The sequence below is a fragment of the Hyperolius riggenbachi genome, chromosome 10 (genome assembly GCF_040937935.1).
Source record: "Hyperolius riggenbachi isolate aHypRig1 chromosome 10, aHypRig1.pri, whole genome shotgun sequence".
Taxonomy (NCBI): domain Eukaryota; kingdom Metazoa; phylum Chordata; class Amphibia; order Anura; family Hyperoliidae; genus Hyperolius; species Hyperolius riggenbachi.
Genome location: NC_090655.1, coordinates 134,131,333 through 134,150,487, shown reverse-complemented (window position 1 = coordinate 134,150,487; position 19,155 = coordinate 134,131,333). Strand labels below are relative to the sequence as shown.

Here is a 19,155-nt window from a genome sequence, read left to right as displayed (position 1 = left end):
TCCGGGGGAGAGGGGCGGCCAAGCCATCCCCTCTCCCCCCGAGCCCTTGTCCATGAATTGGACTCTTCCCCACCTCCGGTGCCCCAGGAGGAGGTGGGGGCGAAGACTCCCGAGGGGGGGTTCATGGTGGCATCTGGGAGTCCCCTTTAAGACGGGGGCCCCAGATGCCCACCCCCCCTCCCAGGAGAAATGAGTATATATATATATATATATATATATATATATATATATATATATATATATACCCCTTACCCATTTCCACATAGAGTTAAATGAATTAAAAACACGACGACGAAAAAAGTCCTTTAATTTTCTTAATTAACCAGAAATACGAACCTTTGAGGGCTCGTTTCCACTGTTGCGACGCGATTTCGGCCGCATTCCGACGCTTGTAAAAACGCATGCGGATGCGTTTCCGCATGCGTTTTTACCCGCGATTTCGCGTGCGATTTCGCATGGCAGGGTGCCATGCGAAATTAACCATGACACTGCCAGGGCAAAATAACATTGAAAAGGTGCGAAATCGCCCGCGAATTCGCGGGTAAAAACGCATGTAAAAACGCATGCGTTTTTACTATTAAATACATTAGCGGCGATTCGCCCGCATTCCTGAGGCACGCGAATCTGCACGACCCTGTCGTGCAGATTTTCCCCGCACAGAAAAACGCCGCCGCCGCCGCACACGTGGAAACAACCCCATACAGTAACATTAAGTATGCGAATCCGCATGCAGTGCCCGCATGCGGATTCGCTACAGTGGAAACGAGCCCTGAAAAAAATTCCCACGCCAATATCCTCGGTAAATGATCCAACGAATACAGTATCCTCTTGTCTTGCGATCTTCAATTAAGTTGATTGAAGATCTCCGCTTCCCCCCACATAGCAGAGAATGCATCCTGTGGGACGCATAGCTGCCGGCTCCCACTGCCCTCCCTGCCTCCTCCTCACCCTCACCTAGGCTGGCACCTAGTGTACCCATGGGTGCACCGGGTGCCAGCCTAGGTGAGGGTGACAGGTGAAGGCAGGTGGGGAGAGACAGCGGGAGACAGCAACTATAAGGAATACTAACTGGTTCATGAATGAGCCGGTTTTTTTTTAATGAATCAGCTTTTTTTAATGAATCAAATGAATCAGCTTTTTTCTTTGAAACTTTAAAATCGATTTTCTCAAAAAATATAAGGTCTTTTTGAAAAATGATTTTTTTTCTCTTGTTCCCACTGTTCTTCTTAACATTCCCAGCAATTTTGGTGCTTTTAGCTTTTAAGGGGGCTTTGCTATTACCCGCTAAAGTCAGCGGGGGTTAATTTTCCCACGGTCAGGAGGAGAATTTACTTAGAAAATTTAAAATCGATTTTCTCAAAAAGTATAAGGTCTTTTTTCCTCTTGTTCCCACTGTTCTACTTAACATTCCCAGAAATGTGTTTTTAGCTTTTAAGGGGGCTTTGCTATTAACCGCTAAAGTCGGCGGGCGCTTAATTTTCCCACGGTCAGAAGGAGAAATTTAAAATCGATTTTCTCAAAAACTATACGGTCTTTTTTAAAATAAAATTTCCTCTTGTAGTCACTGTCCCCCTCTACATACCCTGCAAATTTGGTGTTTCTACTATGTAAGGAGACTTTGCTATTAACCGCTAAATTCGTCGCGCATTAAAGTCTATGGAAAAAATGTGAACCCAAACTTTTTGGGAAAAAAGTTCTCGGTTCACCTCGAACGAGAACCACCGATGTTCGCCGGCGAACCGTTTGGGCCCTCTCTAGTGGACAGTGCAATACATTTGTTAAGTAAGTAGAGCAAGTATTTATCTACTTATACATGTTTTTTTTTCTGAGATAGTATGACTGACAGCTCCTCTTTAAATACAAATTGAATACAAATCAGATGCAAACTATGCATTAACCCTAAACTAGATAAACTGAATGCAAACTGATACACATGGATGCAGCTCGCCACAAGGAGACTTACTTTTTTGTACAACCGGAGAAAATTGCAGCGTTTTCAAATCCCGGCTGCATCCGAATTGACCAGCTACTTAGCTGTGTAGAGGCCAATACAGATTACAGATTGTTTAACCATTTGACGCCCATAAGCTTACACCCTTAAAAGACCAGGCTATTTTTTTCAATACAGGGCTGTGCAGCTTGGTAAGGGTGCTGCACAGCCCTGCAACTCAGTACACAAACGAACTTTACCTCCTTTTAGTGTCCTCTGTCAGAGGTATCTGATCGCTGCTGTGATCTTTGTTTTCTTTTTGTTTTGTTTTTTTTTATTAGAGAGGGGAGGCTGTCTGACTCCCTCCCCCTGTGTCAGCCAAATCGCCATAGGGAGGCGATCGGCACTTATCTCCCCCTCTCATAGGCATCAGCCTATGATAGGGCTCTATCTGCAGGCTAATCCGAGGGACAGCCGAGTGACAGAAGTACAGCGCTGCAGGAGATCGCAGCGCTATACAGAGGTAAACAAAGGGGAATTACTTCCGCTTTTGGCAGAAGACGGCCTGCTAGGCACGCTGGTGGCTAGCAGGCTGAACACGGTGCTCCTCTCCGTAAAACGGCAGGGAACGATCGCGCATGCGCGCACGAGTTCCCTCCCAAACTGCAGCTCCAGGACTTGACGCCAATTAGCATTAGGCGGTCCTGGGGTTGCCACCGCGGTCACGCCCATTAGCGTGACGCAGTTGTTAGGTAGTTAAATGAGTTAGCATTGATTTCACTGTCATTAGTTTTGACAGAATTATTATTATTTATTGGATTTCTATAGTGCCAACATATTACACAGCGCTGTAGAATAAATAATATTACAAGCAATGATAACAAGGGTGACTGCCAACACAATACAGGTAATTACCATTAAGACACATATGTCAGATCATGCACTGGAGTAGTAGTCCCAATAATATAAGTTCACTTTATACTTTGGGCAGAGGGCACAATTGAGTATGATACACAAGGAGGTAGGGCCTTACCAAAGGCTTACAATCGAGAGGGAGGGGGTAGTGATCAGATAGAAGGGTGCTGCATCCAGAGGTTCTTCTGGGCAAAGACAGTTAAGGCATTGGAGGGGGTGGTGTAGGCCTTCTTGAAGAGGTGAGTTTTTGAAGGTGTTGAAGGAGGAGGCAAGCCTGATGGGCAGTGGGAGAGAGTTCAACAGGATGGGGGCAGTTCTAGTGATGTCCTGTAGTCAGTGTTAATCCTCACACTGGTGCAGCTATAAAGGGAACCAAAAACACAGAGACGAGAGAACATTCATAGTGTGCAAAGGCCAAATGGAGGAATCTCAACTGATCCAGTGTGCTGTTATGAGAAGCAACCTGTGTGTGTGTGTGTGTGTGTGTGTGTGTGCATCTGTCCCATTGGCAGCTGGGGACCAAGCATAAGGCATAGCATAACGCGTTGTGTTGCTACAGTCAGTGGAGTCCAGGGATTGGTGTAGTGCTGAGCTGTTTGGAATTCCTCAGCAAAGGCAGATTCCATATGCGCGAGTAAGCATACATGCTATAGCAAGTGGCAACTGGCAAGCTGATACATAAATAATATTGCTGGACATGCTGAGTAATTAGAAACTGTTTATTGTTACAGGAGCTCGTTTTATGGGGGCATTCTCCCCACACTTCCTCGTGTACACATTAGAGATGGCTCGAACAGTTCCCGGTGAACTTCCGAGGGTTCGCGATCGCGGAGAACCGCAAACTTTTCCGGAAGTTCGATTCGCCCCCATAGTACATCATTAGGGTCAACCTTGACCCTCTACATCACAGTCAGCAGGCACATTGTAGCCAATCAGCATGGGAGGACTGGCCAGGGGGGAAAGGGGGAGATTTCCCCCCAGGCTGCCATTTATTTAATGATTTAGGGCTGGTACAGTGCCTAGTGCTTTTGTATAAGGCAATGTGAATTACTAGGCTGGCTGAGAGAAATAAACGCCCATTTTCAGAGCAATTAGAGGGCATACAAGCTGGTAAATATACACAGCATGATGCAGAGCAGAAGCTTGCCTGCAGGGTCCATGGGAAAAAAATCTGTCTAGTCTCTCATCATTGTTAAAACGACTGCATGTGCACAGCTACATAAGGTATTGTCTAGGTTGAAAAGTTTTTGACAGTCATTAGACTCCAGAAGGGCTGCTTGCAGACAGTCCCTAGACTCCAGAAGGGCTGCTTGCAGACAATCCTTAGACTCCAAAAGGGCTGCTTGCAGGTGAATTCTGATGATAAATTCTGAATGCGACGGAAACCCCAGCCGTTGTCCCTCAAGTGTTGTTACTCTATTTCCCATGTGACTACTGGCATATAGCACGTGGGGCACGTGTGTGTTGTCATTTGGGCTTGGGCTGCGGTGAAAACGGGCCTCTAGTTTGTGTTTTCCCTCCAGGCCAAAAGGTCCAAGTCCTCCCCTGCCAATCAGGCTACACTCCCTCCTGGAGGGCCCCCCCCCCCCCCCCTATAAAAGGCAGGCAGTGTCAGGCATTTTACTCACTCGTGTGCCTGGAGTAATTAGAGAAGGGAGAGCTGCTGTGCAGAGACCTATAGGGAAAGCTTAGTTAGGCTCTTGTAGGCTTGTTAGCTTTCTCCTTGCTGATTCTTATTGCTAAAAAAGCACCCCTCAACAGCTCTTTTGAGAGCTAATCTTGTTCTTGTGATTTTTTTTTTTTTTTTGTGTGTGGCCCTCTTGCATTATATTTATTTACAGCCCTGTCAGTCAGTCGCAGCTGTCCTTTGGCCCCTTAATTCCTACTGTGCCACTGCCAGGCCCAGCACATTCAGTGACTACCTGTGTGTGTGACAGGCAACTGCAAATTTGTAATCCCAATCACTGCACCTGTTCACTGTTAAGTCTACCTACCTACCTACCTACCTACCTACGTGAGCGCACGCATTGTTAATACCACCAGTCACTGTACCTGTTCACGGTACGTGTGTGTGACAGGTGCACATTTGTAATACCCTTCACTGCATATACCTACCTGTGTCACAAGTACTGGACACTGATGCGAAATGCCTGCAGGCTGATGCGGCCGTTTGAGGAGGTGACAAACCTGGTGAGTCTTTCATGCTGTCCAGCCTTTTGAGGGACCCCGTATAAAAAAACTCAAGGGGAATGAGCTGTACTGGGTGGCCACGTTACTAGACCCTCGGTATAGGCACAAAGTGGCGGAGATGTTTCCAAATCACCAGAAGGCAGAAAGGATGCAGCGCTTGCAGAACAAGCTGGCATCTATGCTTTACAATGTGTTTAAGGGTGATGTCACAGCACAACGCAATAAAGGTACCACTGCCAGTAATCCTTCTCCCATGTCCACGCAGGCAAGGACAGGATGCTCCAGCGATCTCATGGTGATGTCGGACATGCAGACATTCTTTAGTCCAACATTCTTTAGTGCTTCCAGATTCATCCTCCACCAACGCCTCGACCGGCAGATAGCCGACTACCTGGCCTTAAGTGTGTGGATGTAGACACTGTGAGCAGCGATGAACCCTTGGACTACTGGGTGCGCAGGCTTTACCTGTGGCCAGAGCTGTCACAATTTGCCAACCAACTTCTTTATTGCCCTGCCTCAAGCGTTCTGTCAGAAAGGACCTTCAGCGCAGCTGGAGGCATTGTCACTGAAAAGAGAAGTCGCCTAAGTCAAAAAAGTGTTCAGTATCAGTACCTCACCTTAATCAAAATGAATGAGGCATGGATCCCAGAGGGCTACTGCCTGCCCGAAGACTAAGTCATTTCCCGCACACAGCATCTCTGCCTGAAGGCCGCTTGACTGCCTTCTCCGCCACCACCAACAGGGTCCAGGACTCCAGGCGGATTCCTTAATTTTTAAGAGCAGCGGCCGCTATAATAATTTTTCTGGTGCGTGTACATGCCTGCCTAATTTTTTCTGGCTGCACTGCGGCTGCAACAACAAAACAAAAGGCATGTACATGTGTCAATTCCCCTTTGTGATCGTTACCTTGCCGAGTTTGGTGTGTCAGTGTGAAGCAGTACTCTAATAACACTCCCTGAATGATTTATACACATGCAAGATGTTTTAAAGCACCTTAGGCCTCCAATTTAGCATGCAAAGTGATTTCTGCCCTTAAAACGCTGCTTTGCATCAAATCCAGATTTTTCCCCGGGACTTTTGGCGTCTATCCCATGCAAAAACTCAGATGTTAGACCCCTTGAAACATCTTTTCCATCACTTTTGTGGCCAGCATAAATGTTTCTAGTTTTCAAAGTTCGCCTCCCCATTGAAGTCTATTGCGGTTCGCGAAAGTACGCAAGTTCGCAAACGTTTGCGGAGGTTCGCGAACCTAAAATCGGAGGTTTGGGCAATCTCTAGATTTCATCATTACAAGAGATACATATAAATAGCTTTTTAAAATTACCGCCCTATGGGACGATTTGCCTATTAGTTCTCCATTGGATATAAAGTATCGGGCAAATCCAGGATTTCCAAGGGGGGGATTCCTGAAAGCGGCGTGTGGGCGTGGCCAAAACATGGTGTGGGTGGAGCTAAATACTAGCAGCTTCTAGGCTAAATTGCACCCAGGGTGAGGGCGTAAAATGCGCCCCCAACGTGGAGACAGGTATAGGTTCCCGCAGTATAGGTAGCCAGCTATAAGTCCCCCCCCCCCCCCCGTATAGGTAGCCCATATAGTTGCCCCCAGTATAGGTTAGATAGGTATATGCCCCCAGTATAGATTAGATAAGTAGATGCCCAGTATAGATTAGATAGGTATATGCCCCCACACTATAGATTAGATAGGTATATGCCCCCCCAGTATAGATTAGATGGTTATATGCCCAATATAGATTAGATAGGTATATGCCCCCCAGTATAGATTACATAGGTATATGTCCCCCAATATAGATTAGATGGTTATATGCCCAATATAGATTATACTGGGGGGCATATACCTATCTAATCTATACTAGGCATATACCTATCTAATCTATACTGGGCATATACCTATCTAATCTATACTGGGGGGCATATACCTATCTAATCTATACTGGGGGGCATATACCTATCTAATCTATACTGGGGGGCAAATACCTATCTAGATTAGATAGGTATATGCCCAGTATAGGTTAGATAGGTATATGCCCCCCAGTATAGATTAGATAGGGATATGTCCCCCAGTATAGGTTAGATGGGTATATGTCCCCCAGTATAAGTTAGATAGGTATATGCCCAGTATAGATTAGATAGGTATATGCCCCCCAGTATCGATTAGATAGGTATATGTCCCCCAGTATAGGTTAGATAGGTATATGCCCCCCAGTATAGGTTAGATAGGTATATGCCCCCCAGTATAGATTAGATAGGTATATGTCCCCCAGTATAAGTTAGATAGGTATATGTCCCCCAGTATAGATTAGATAGGTAAATGCCCCAGTATAGGTTAGATAGGTATATGCCCCCCAGTATAGGTTAGATAGGTATATGCCCCCCAGTATAGATTAGATAGGTATATGTCCCCCAGTATAGATTAGATAGGTATATGCCCCCCCAGTATAGGTTAGATAGGTATATGCCCCCCAGTATAGATTAGATAGGTATATGTCCCCCAGTATAGGTTAGATAGGTATATGCCCCCCAGTATAGGTTAGATAGGTAATGTCCCCCAGTATAGATTAGATAGGTGGAGGAAGGTGCCCCTGTGTGGGGAGAAGATTGCCCTGGGGAGAAAAGACAGAATAAAATGATGGAGGCGCCAGCCGCGCCAATAAGGGATGCGGGAGCCGGTGGCTGTATTCCTCGCTCCCTCCCTCCCTCTGAATGCCCCCACCTGCTGTGAATGTGTGCCCGGCTCCCCCATGAGTGTGTGCGCAGCGGAGCGGTAGGTCCTCTTACCGCAGATCAGGCGCATCGGCAACTGGAGTCTCCTGCTTCCTGTTTACCATGACGTCACAGGAAGCAGAGAGACTAGTTGCCGGTGTGCCTGATCTGCGGTAATAGGACCTACCGCTCCGCTGCGCACACACTCATGGGGGAGCCGGGCACACATTCACAGCAGGTGGGGGCATTCAGAGGGAGGGAGGGAGCGAGGAATAAAGCCACCGGCTCCCGCATCCCTTATTGGCGCCTCCATCATTTTTTTCTCTCTTCTCTCCTCAGCCGGCCAGGCCATGCGGCAGCCCCACTTCCGGTCTCGGTGCAGGAGGGGTGTTCCAGACACCCAGAACACCCCCTTCTGTGCGCCACTGAGTATGTAAATAAATCTATTACCCAGTTGTACCTGAATTACAAAATGTAACTGGAATTGGTTATTAAATATACTGGGATAAAAATAATTACACAGGGAATAGGAGATGGTGTATAATCACATAAACATTACTAAAATACTGTATAGAAAATTTGCAGTTGGAAAATGGCAGTTGGAAAGTGACAGTTGGAAAGTGACAGTTGAAAAATGGCAGTTGGAAAGTGACAGTTGGAAAATGGCAGTTGGAAAGTGACAGTTGGAAAATGGCAGTTGGAAAATGGCAGTTGGAAAATGGCAGTTGGAAAGTGACAGTTTAAAAATGGCAGTTGGAAAGTGACAGTTGAAAAAATAGCAGTTGGAAAATGGCAGTTGGAAAGTGGCAGTTGGAAAATGGAAGTTGGAAAGTGACAGTTGAAAAATGGCAGTTGGAAAGTGACAGTTGAAAAATGGCAATTGGAAAGTGACAGTTGAAAAGTGTCAGTTGGAAAATGGCAGTTGGAAAGTAGCAGTTTAAAAATGGCAGTCGGAAAGTGACAGTTGAAAAGTGGCAGTTGGAAAATGGCAGTTGGAAAGTGACAGTTGGAAAGTGACAATTCGAAAATGGCAGTTGGAAAGTGGCAGTTGGAAAGTGACAGTTGAAAAGTGGCAGTTGGAAAGTGACAGTTGAAAAATTGCAGTTGGAAAGTGACAGTTGGAAAGTGACAGTTGGAAAGTGGCAGTTGGAAAATGGCAGTTGGAAAGTGACAGTTGAAAAGTGGCAGTTGGAAAGTGACAGTTGGAAATTGCAGTTGGAAAATGGCAGTTGAAAAATGGCAGTTGGAAAGTGACAGTTGGAAAGTGACAGTTGGAAAATGGCAGTTGGAAAATGGCAGTTGGAAAGTGGCAGTTGGAAAGTGGCAGTTGAAAAATGGCAGTTGAAAAGTGGCAATTGGAAAGTGACAGTTGAAAAGTGACAGTTGAAAAGTGGCAGTTGAAAAGCGGCAGTTGAAAAGTGGCAGTTGGAAAATGGCAGCTGGAAAGTGACAGTTGAAAAATGGCAGTTGGAAAGTGACAGTTGAAAAATGGCAGTTGGAAAGTGGCAGTTGGGAAATGGCAGTTGGAAAATGGCAGTTGGGAAATGGCAGTTGGGAAATGGCAGTTGGAAAGTGGCAGTTGGAAAGTGACAGTTGAAAAGTGGCAGTTGGAAAATGGCAGTTGGAAAGTGACAGTTGAAAAATGGCAGTTGGAAAGTGACAGTTGGAAAGTGACAGTTGGAAAGTGACAGTAAAAAAATGGCAGTTGGAAAGTGACAGTTGGAAAAGGGCAGTTGGAAAATGGCAGTTGGAAAATGGCAGTTGGAAAGTGACAGTTGAAAAGTGGCAGTTGGAAAATGGAAGTTGGAAAGTGACAGTTGGAAAATGGCAGTTGGAAAGTGACAGTTGGAAAATGGCAGTTGGAAAGTGGCAGTTGGAAAGTGGCAGTTGGAAAATGGCAGTTGGAAAGTGGCAGTTGGAAAATGGCAGTTGGAAAGTGACAGTTGAAAAGTGGCAGTTGGAAAATGGCAGTTGAAAAGTGGCAGTTGGAAAGTGACAGTTGAAAAGTGACAGTTGGAAAGTGACAGTTGGAAAGTGACAGTTAAAAAGTGGCAGTTGGAAAGTGACAGTTGAAAAATGGCAGCTGGAAAGTGACAGTTGAAAATCGACAGTTGGAAAGTGACAGTTGGAAAGTGGCAGTTGGAAAGTGACAGTTGAAAAATAGCAGTTGAAAAATGGCAGTTGAAAAAATCGGCAGTTGGAAAATGACAGTTGGAAAATGGCAGTTGGAAAGTGACAGTTCTAAAAGTGGCAGTTGGAAAGTGACAGTTGAAAAGTCGCAGTTGGAAAATGGCAGTTGGAAAGTGACAGTTGAAAATTTGCAGTTGGAAAATGACAATTGAAAAATGATGATTTAGGGTTTTTTTGGGGCACTGACTTCAATTCTGGCAGTGCCATCGACCCCAAATTTGGGTCAGAGATGCCCCAGGGTTGGGGCAACCAGCACCCTTAGTTGGGGTGTGCTGGCCCTTTGGGTTCAGGCAGAGCAGACCTGAAACTCCTCTTTTTTGGCAGGTAGCTTTTTTCCATCTCTCAAGTGAGACAGGCACCCTCAAATTGGTGTGCAGAGATATGAGGCAGCAAACAAATGGTAGGCGTTTTTTGGGCTGTTTGTATGATGATTTTTTGGAGTTTTCAGGCCCTAACTCCAATTCCGTCTCTGCTATTGACCCCAAATTAGGGACAGAGGTGCCCCAGGGTTGGGGCTTTCAGCACCTGAGTTGGGGGGTGCTGGCTTTTTGGGTTCTCATGTGAAAAACTCTAGCGAGACTGTGATAAGAGTTATCACGACTTTGTGAATCAAGCCCTATGAAGCTCTCCTGGGCTCCACAAATCCAGTTGCACACAGACAGTCAGTTTTACTTATGCAAGAGAAACAAAAAGTGGGACACAGAGAGCCCAATATAGTGTACTGTAGTATGCACTGGTAAATGAAGGTGTGTGGAAAGAGTATGTGCAGTATACTCAGGGTTACCGCATAAGCAGCCACTGTTAAGTGAGGTGGGGAGATTAGACCTGTCCCCACTCAGGATTACGAAGTCGCTTACACAAAAATGTTATTTACTTTTGCTATGGTCACGAATGTTCACTGACATGCAGGAAAGATGGCCAGCCACATTTACTCTTTTCCAGGTCTATTAACCTATTAGCTCGCAAATAACAAAAGGCGTGGAGGGTTGGGGAGGGGGCAGATACTGGTTGCATTTATTATTGGGGGGTAGTGTGGGCAGATTTTGGCTGCACTTCCTACTAAGGGGATGGGGGAGCCCCATGACATTTTCTTGAGGTGGTCCCATGATTTCTGATCTTCCTTTTCTCTTCCTCAGGGGTGGTTCCTTGCGATGTTTACTTTAAAACACTATTTAGTGTTCAATGTTTACTTCAGGCAGCAAAAAGACTAGAACATGCCCTGAACCCATCTTTGCCCAACAGTATTGTCATCTTTATGAAAATTACCACCCATGATGAAAGAAGCTAGTAGCGGAAACAGCTGTTGTATATAATAATGTATTATCTATTTTAATCCAAAAGCTTTACAGTCAGGAAAAGGCAGTCATAATCGGTGTACTGTAGCATGTACACAGAAGCTCACTACTATAATCTAAGCACCTTATGTTTTCTGAGTTAAAAGGAATAGCCTGGAGAGCTCACTGTAGCACAGTGCAGCACACTAATGCAGCTTCTAGGAGAAAATTAAAGTAAGCCTGTTAACCTTTCCAGACTTTTTTAGGACTTAAAGGAAACCTGTAGGGGAAAAGTGCCCAGTTGGGGTACTTACCTCTGAAGAGGGAAGCCTATGGATCCTTCATGGGATTCCCCCATCCTCCTTAATCGGGCTGTTCCATCATTGTCCCCACAAAAAAAACATTGAGGCCCAGTGCACACCAAAACAATTAGCAGATCCGCAAAACGCTAGAGGTTTTTTAAAGCAGAATATAACCCTGCATTTCAACTTTGCTCTAAAATATTATTTACAGCATATTATATGCAAAAAGCATTTTTTTTTACTAGACCAGCATTGGAAGGGTTAAACACAGAGGTTTCAAGTTCCGTGGAGAGATATGCAGAAGTTCAGATAGATACATTCTATTTAGTTGAATGTATCTATTGATAAATGTTACACACTCTTTGGCTGTCCTCCAAGCTCCTTCTCAGTGAGAGAGAGTGAGTCACATTCAACACTTAGGCCCAGTGCACACCGAGCGGTTTTTGGAGCGATCCGCCGGCCGCATCCGCCTGGAAAAACGCTTGGCTAATGTATTGCAATGGGATGGTGCACACCGGCGGTTTGAGGTTTTTGCCAAGCCGCAAACGCGCCTCCTGCTGCGCGTTTGCGGTTTGCTAAAAAACCTCAAACCGCCGGTGTGCACCACACATTGAAATACAATAGCCAAGCGTTTTCACTGGCTGATGCAGCTGGTGGATCGCATACAAAATCCGCTTGGTGTGCACCCGGCCAAATATCTGCTTTCTGCTCCCAAAACCGCTAGCGTTTTGACGATCTGCTAGCGGTTTTGGTGTGCACTGGGCCTCAGATACATTTATGTAAACAAAATGTATCTATTTCAGCTTCAGATGCGTCTGCAGAAATCTCCAGGAACTTTAAAGCCCTGTGTAACCCTTCCAATGCTGGTCTAGTAAAAAAAAAATGCTGGTTGCATATAATATACTGTAAATAATGTTTTAGAGCAAAGTTGAAATGCAGGGTTATATTCCGCTTTAAGCAGATTTTCAGAGCGATTCTAGTCATGTTTAGAGAGGTTTTCTAAACATGCCTAGCGTTTTCTGTAGCTATTTTGTGTAGCAGATTTCATATATTGTTACAGTAAAGCTGTTACTGAACAGTAGTGATGGGCGAACAGTGTTCGCCACTGTTCGGGTTCGCCCGGATTTTGGCCTGTTCGAGTTCGGTTCGGCACCCCCCGAACACCTCATGGTGTTCGGGAGGGTGTTCGGGCATGATGCCCGAACCCGAACAGGCCTTCTGTGTTCGGCCGACAACAGCCGTGTCCGGCCGAACAAAGCCCCCTATAGAGTCCCAGCATAAAGGGAGAGCATGCCCCGAGCGCGGGGGGGGGGGGGTCGGAAATGCCCCCCACCCCTCCCCGCTAAGCTCTCCCTTCTGCTGGACCCTATAAAATTAAATCTAAGTCCCCCGAAGGTACCTTGCAGGCTGGCAGGAGGAGGGCAGGAAGCGGGCAGCCGGAGAGCATAGGCGCTAGTACCATCTAATACTTCCGCCCTCTCTCTGACGCACTTCCTGTTTACATTTGTAAGTCGCGTCAAGAGAGAACAGAAGTACAGCGATGACGCGTACGAGGGTACGTGTCATCATGTAGATGACGCGTACCCTTGTACGCGTCATCGCGGTACTTCTGCTCTCTCTTGACGTGACTTACAAATGTAAACAGGAAGTGTGTCAGAGAGAGGGCGGAAGTATCAGATGGTACTAGCGCCTATGCTCTCCGGCTGCCCGCTTCCTGCCCTCCTCCTGCCAGCCTGCAAGGTACCTTCGGGGGACTTAGATTTAATTTTATAGGGTCCAGCAGAAGGGAGAGCTTAGCGGGGAGGGGTGGGGGGCATTTCCGACCCCCCCCCGCGCTCGGGGCATGCTCTCCCTTTATGCTGGGACCCTATAGGGGCCCCAAAGGGACATGTTCGGGTTGGGTTCGGGGTTCGGCCCGAACATGCCGAATATCGGGGGCATGTTCGGCCGAACCCCCACGAACCCGAACATCTGGATGTTCGCCCATCACTACTGAACAGCTACTGTAACAAAAACGCCTGGAAAACTGCTCTGAACTAGCATTTTTCAGAGCGGTTTGCGTTTTTCCTATACTTTACACTTTTCCTATACTTTACACTCAGGCAGAAACGCTTCTGCAAACCGCAAAAGTGCTGCAGGACCCACGTTTGCAGTTGCTAAAAACCTCAAACCGCTGGTGTGCACCAGCCCATTGAGATACATTAGCCAAACGTTTTCACAGGCGGAAGCGGTTTGTGAAACGCTTCAAAAACCGCTCGTGTGCACCAGGCCTCACAAGGGTTTATTAACGGCTCGCACATGCATGGCCCTGTTTGGCCTGTGCCCGGCTGGGTCCATGCCACTGTAAATACGTATGTGCAGTAGGAGAGATTCGATTGGGCTCAGCTTTTTCTGCCAAAGCCCAAGTGGGTACGTGCCACTGCACAGGCGCAGTGTGGCCATGCTTCAATGCTGGAACTGCCTGGGGGAGAAGGACAGGGGAAGCATCTGGAGGGAGGACCTAATGGCTTACTCCTCTTGAAATATGTAGGTAAATTTGTGCATCACAGGTTTCCTTTAAAGGGGCACTATGGCGAAAAATTTTAAATATGTGCAAACATAGACAAATAAGAAGTATGTTTTTCCCAGAGTAAAATGAGCCATAAATTACTTTTCTCCTATGTTACTTAGGCCTGGTGCACACCGAGCGGTTTTTGAAGGGTTTCTCAAACCGCTTCTGCCTGTTAAAAATGCTTGGCTAATGTATTTCAATGGGTTGGTGCACACCAGCGGTTTGAGGTTTTTAGCAAACCGCAAAGTGGGTCCTGCAGCACTTTTGCGGTTTGCAGAAGCGTTTCTGCCTGAATGTTAAGTATAGGAAAAGCGCAAACCACTCGGAAAAATGCAGATCAGAGCGGTTTTCCAGGCATTTTTGTTACAGTAGCTGTTCAGTAACAGCTTTACTGTAACAATATATGACATCTGCTACACAAAAACGCTACAGAAAATGCTAGGCATGTTTGGAAAACCTCTGTAAACATGCCTAGAATCGCTCTGAAAATCTGCTTCAAAAACCTGTAGCGTTTTGAGGATCTGGTAGCGGTTTTGGTGTGCACTGGGCCTTACAGTAGGTTGTAAAAATCTGACAGAAGCGACAGGTTTTGGACTAGTCCATCTCTTCATAGGGTATTCTCAGCAAGGCTTTTATTCTTTATAAAGATATTCCCTAAAAAACATTTAAACAATGATGCTGGCCGGCCTCCCTTCTCGCTACACAGTTTTTTAGCGTTTGGACAGAGCAACTGCCATTGACTGATTGCTTTTGAAAATAAATAAATCCCTGAGAATCCCCCCATGAAGAAATGGACTAGTCCAAAACCTGTTGCTTCTTTCAGATTTCTACTACCTACTGTAAGTGACAGCAACATAGGAGAAAAGTAATTTATGGCTCATTTTACTCTGGAAAAACATACTACTTAGTTGTTTTCACCTATTTTAAATTTTACACAATAGTGCACCTTTAGTGTGTCCTAAACATTAAGATATGTGCACCCCCCCCCCATATAGTTTTGCCTGTCTAAACATTTTTCAATACATACTGATAGTACCTGTTTGGCTCCTTCCAGGCTGCATCCAGTAGCTCATTATTGCCAGGACCGCAAGTGTTTCTTCCTCAGGATGAAGCAGATCACCTGACCTAGCCCACCTTCTCCTACTACTGATAGGGATTAACTGTTTGGCACCAGCACTAGAGATTTATAATACCTATGTATACCGCTTATCATAACCAATAAGAATCCATTTCTCAGCTTATTTTATGTAACTTATTTGTATAAACACACTGTGGAGAGGGTGTGGGAAGGGCAAAAGCTTTAACCATGAGCAGAAAGGATGTAGTCTTACATTTATTACGACTCTAAAGAGTTATAGTGTTACAATGCAGGCCACAAAGAGTCATGTCTGCCCAGCAGCACAGACAACATGGGTGGGGTGCAGTTCTTAGTTCACATTTAAAACCAGTTGGGACCCCCCACTGTTCAGTCTAATCAAGCAGTATTGATATAACCACATGATGTCAGCATTGCAAACTCAAGCAGCGAGGCAATAAACAAAAATACAAAATGCTTTATGAACAAAGCAAAAACCTAGTATGTTATAAACCAGGGGAAACAATAGATTTATGCAGCGTTCAGTTGAGATGATCCTGCAGGCCAGATTTTTTACCAATGCGTGGGGGAGAGTTGGCGGCTGCCATGCGCATACTAGATTCTTGGCATAGGCAGTCTTTAGCGGCTGCCTCTGCCCTCTGCTAGGTTTAAAGGGACTCCGAGCAGTGCAGAAACTATGGAAAGATGCATATCATTTTAAAGTTCTCTTTCTCCTCTTTCCAATGATATATAAACCGCCAATCTGCTGAATGGAGCTGCTGAATTTGAGAAAAAGTCGCCCTGTGTAATACAATGTAACTATGGAAAGATGGATATCATTTTAAAGCTCTCTTTCTCCTCTTTCTGACGACACATAAACTGCGGCCCTACGGCTTTTAGTTTTCTCTATTTTCGCGATCGAAATAGCGAAACCTACAAGGTGTAGGGCGGTGGTTTATATATCTTTGGAAAGAGGAGAAAAAGAGCTTTAAAATGATATCCATCTTTCCATAGTTTCTGCACTGCTCAGAGTCCCTTTAATCTAGTGTGTGTACATACCCTAAGGGCCCATTTACATTTAATCAGTTGGTGTGCGTTAGTGTGTTAGTACGTCTTTTTCCATAGCAGTGCATTGTGAAAAAGCTTTCAGTCAAAACGCATTAAAGGGGATCTTTCGCGAAAAAAGTAGGCAGTTAGAAAATGTGACAGATGACAGGTTTTGGGCCAGTCCATCTTTTTAAGGGGGATTCTCGGGGCTTTCTTTGTTTTCAACAGCATTTCCTGAACAACAGTTTAACTGCCAAAATAGCAAGATACCAGCCGGCCTCCCTAATCACTTGCACACTATTATGTCAGTTAGATTTTGCAACTGTTGTTCAGGAAATGCTGTTGAAAACAAAGAAAGCCCTGAGAATCCCCCTTAAAAAGATGGACTGGCCCAAAACCTGTCATCTGTCACATTTTTTAACTGCCTACTTTTTTCGCGAAAGAACTCCTTTAAGTGTGAAAAGTGCCGTAGGAAAATATGGGCATTACTTTGAAAATCAGTTTTCTTTCAGTTATAACCCAAGCCCTAACTGTCCTTCCTAGTGACTGGACCTTGATTGCTATAGCTACAGGTCCAGGCATGAACATTATACATACACAGACATAACTGTTTTATTTAATGCAGAGGCCAGAAAAGACTACTGCATGATAGAGCAGCTGCTGATGGGTGGGGTAAGGTGGCACTTTAGGGCCTGTTTCCACTAATGCGGTGCGATTTCTTTGCGGAAAATGCATAAACAAATTTGCATGCGGATGCGAATTTGTACGCGTTTGCATGTGAATTTTAACGCGAAAACGCATTAAAATTCGCATATGTTTGAAAGTATGCGATTTTAACCATGTCAGTGCCTGTGTGCTTTTTACAGTGATTTTACTCGAAAACATGCAAATTTGCATAGCGAAAACCCTATTAAATACATTACATGTGAATCGCACACTAGCCTTGCCGTGTGCGAATTCTGATGGCTCTGCTGTGCAGATTTTTTCTGCACAGTCCACCCCACAGATTTCCTGACAAATGGAAACGGGCCCATTGACTATTATTGGCTATGCGAATCTGCATGCAGATTCGCTGTAGTGGATTCGAGCCCTCAAAGATTCGGCATGCAGTTCTGTCTACCATGAATGTGACGCTTTACACTGGGGCCTGCATCTGAGTCTGGGATTTAGAAGATATTAGAGGCAAAGGATCAGTACAACAATGAGGTAAAAAGAGTTTTTTCATAACAGGAAGCCAGCAACATCACCTACCACACTCCTATCATTTCTTGATTCATTTAATAAAATAATTACATAATAAATGATGCATGCTTATTTACACTATGTACTGCATACCCCAAATTCCCCACGTCAGTCAGAGGCATATATACGTATAAGTCACAGTGAAACCGTTTCTTGAATACCGGTACTGTTAGAACTAGGTGAGATGGAAAAGGTTTTTTATAATCCATAACCATATTTCACATATGCCATGCTTTCCTTCTAACATGTCTTTTATACATTGTGCCACTGCTGTAAGTGATTGAATGCATTATATAATGGCAATAACCTGCAAAATGAGTTTTCTTTTCTGCTTTTCTTATGAAAGGGGAGTTTGTAATCTCGTCAGTAGAAGGAGACTTGAGAGTAAGAAAGGACTATGAACTTGATCGAGAAAACATTGCATTGTACAACATCACCATTATGGCGAAGGACAGAGGCAATCCTCCATTTAGTTCTACGGTAAAGTCATTTTTGCCTAGATACGTTGTATATAAGAAAAAAAAGAAAATTGGAACCTAAAGTGCAAGTTGTGTTCCTAATAGCAGATCTCTCCTGCTCCATTTCATGTCTTGCTTATGAGTGCTGGTCTGGTCACCTTCCAAGTGCTTTAAAAGCACTATAATACTCTGGGGCAATCATCATCATAAAGATTGCATCCACTTTAGCTTTGTTTTCTTCCCTTGTGTTCAGTTACTAAGGGGAATAATTCACCTGCCTGCATTTGCTGTAATATGTTTGCATTATTTGTTGGTCCTTGTAAAGCTTATCAGTGAATTTATCATTATTAAGCTTTATTTATAAAGTGCTAAAGGTGGCCGTACAACCCAGCTGTCAGGGACAACTAAGAAATGATTTGCATATTCAGCAATGATGCACTGCAGGACACCTCATAGCTCACTCCAACCTGAATAATCGCAAATAACTTTTGTTTTAAGAAGGCAAACTTCTGTTTGGCACAGCATTTTAGTAAAGAAAGCTTTTTGATCCATTTCAGCCCTTTACACACTCCTAGGCGTTCTGGTTCACCATGAGCTTTCTGGGTAATCAGTAGCGTTAAATAATGGTACACAAAATTGAGATGTAGCAATAAACAATCGTGCGCAGATTGCAAAGTAGGGATAAAAGTAGCAGATGAGTCACTGAGTACTTATGGAGGCGGAGAAGAGCAGAAGGAAAGCCCTGTCAAATAGGCTTACAATCTAATGCCTAGTACACACAATGCAATTTTCCATCAGATTGATGGTGAAAATGATTATTTCCGACAGATCCGTTCTGATATCCAAACGTTTTTCTGATCAATTTGGCATAGAAGTGATTGGAAAATCGATCAGAAAACCAATAGAAAAACAGATTAGTCCTGTCAGAAATAATCGATTTGACCATCAATCTGATGGAAAATTGTATTGTGTGTACCAGGCATTATGTTGGGAACACATGATACAATTTCCCATCCGTTCTACGAAAATCAAAGGGATCGACGTGGATCGGGCAATTATTTCCAGCGATTTACAAGGAATTGATTTTGTGAAGTTATCATCGGAAAACTGATTATTTTAATCGATTGTTAGCAGTTTGGAAATGTACACATAGTATAACTTCCCGTTCTATCATCTATCGATTGGACGGGAAAATGTATCATGTGTTCCAGGTGCGTAACTAGAAATCACGGGGCCCCCCTGCGAAAATTTTAATGTCCC

General features: G+C 44.8%; 1 protein-coding gene across 6 annotated transcripts in view; it reads left to right on the top strand.

Annotated features, from left to right (window-relative positions):
- CDH23 (cadherin related 23) overlaps positions 1–19,155 on the top strand; it is a 1,682,716-nt gene that overhangs the window by 1,515,429 nt on the left and 148,132 nt on the right. For all 6 annotated transcript variants that reach the window (XM_068258239.1, XM_068258230.1, XM_068258228.1 and 3 more), the window contains one exon: positions 17,784–17,917. In XM_068258239.1, coding sequence (XP_068114340.1) covers positions 17,784–17,917 — 134 coding nt within the window. The remainder of the gene's footprint in view (positions 1–17,783; positions 17,918–19,155) is intronic.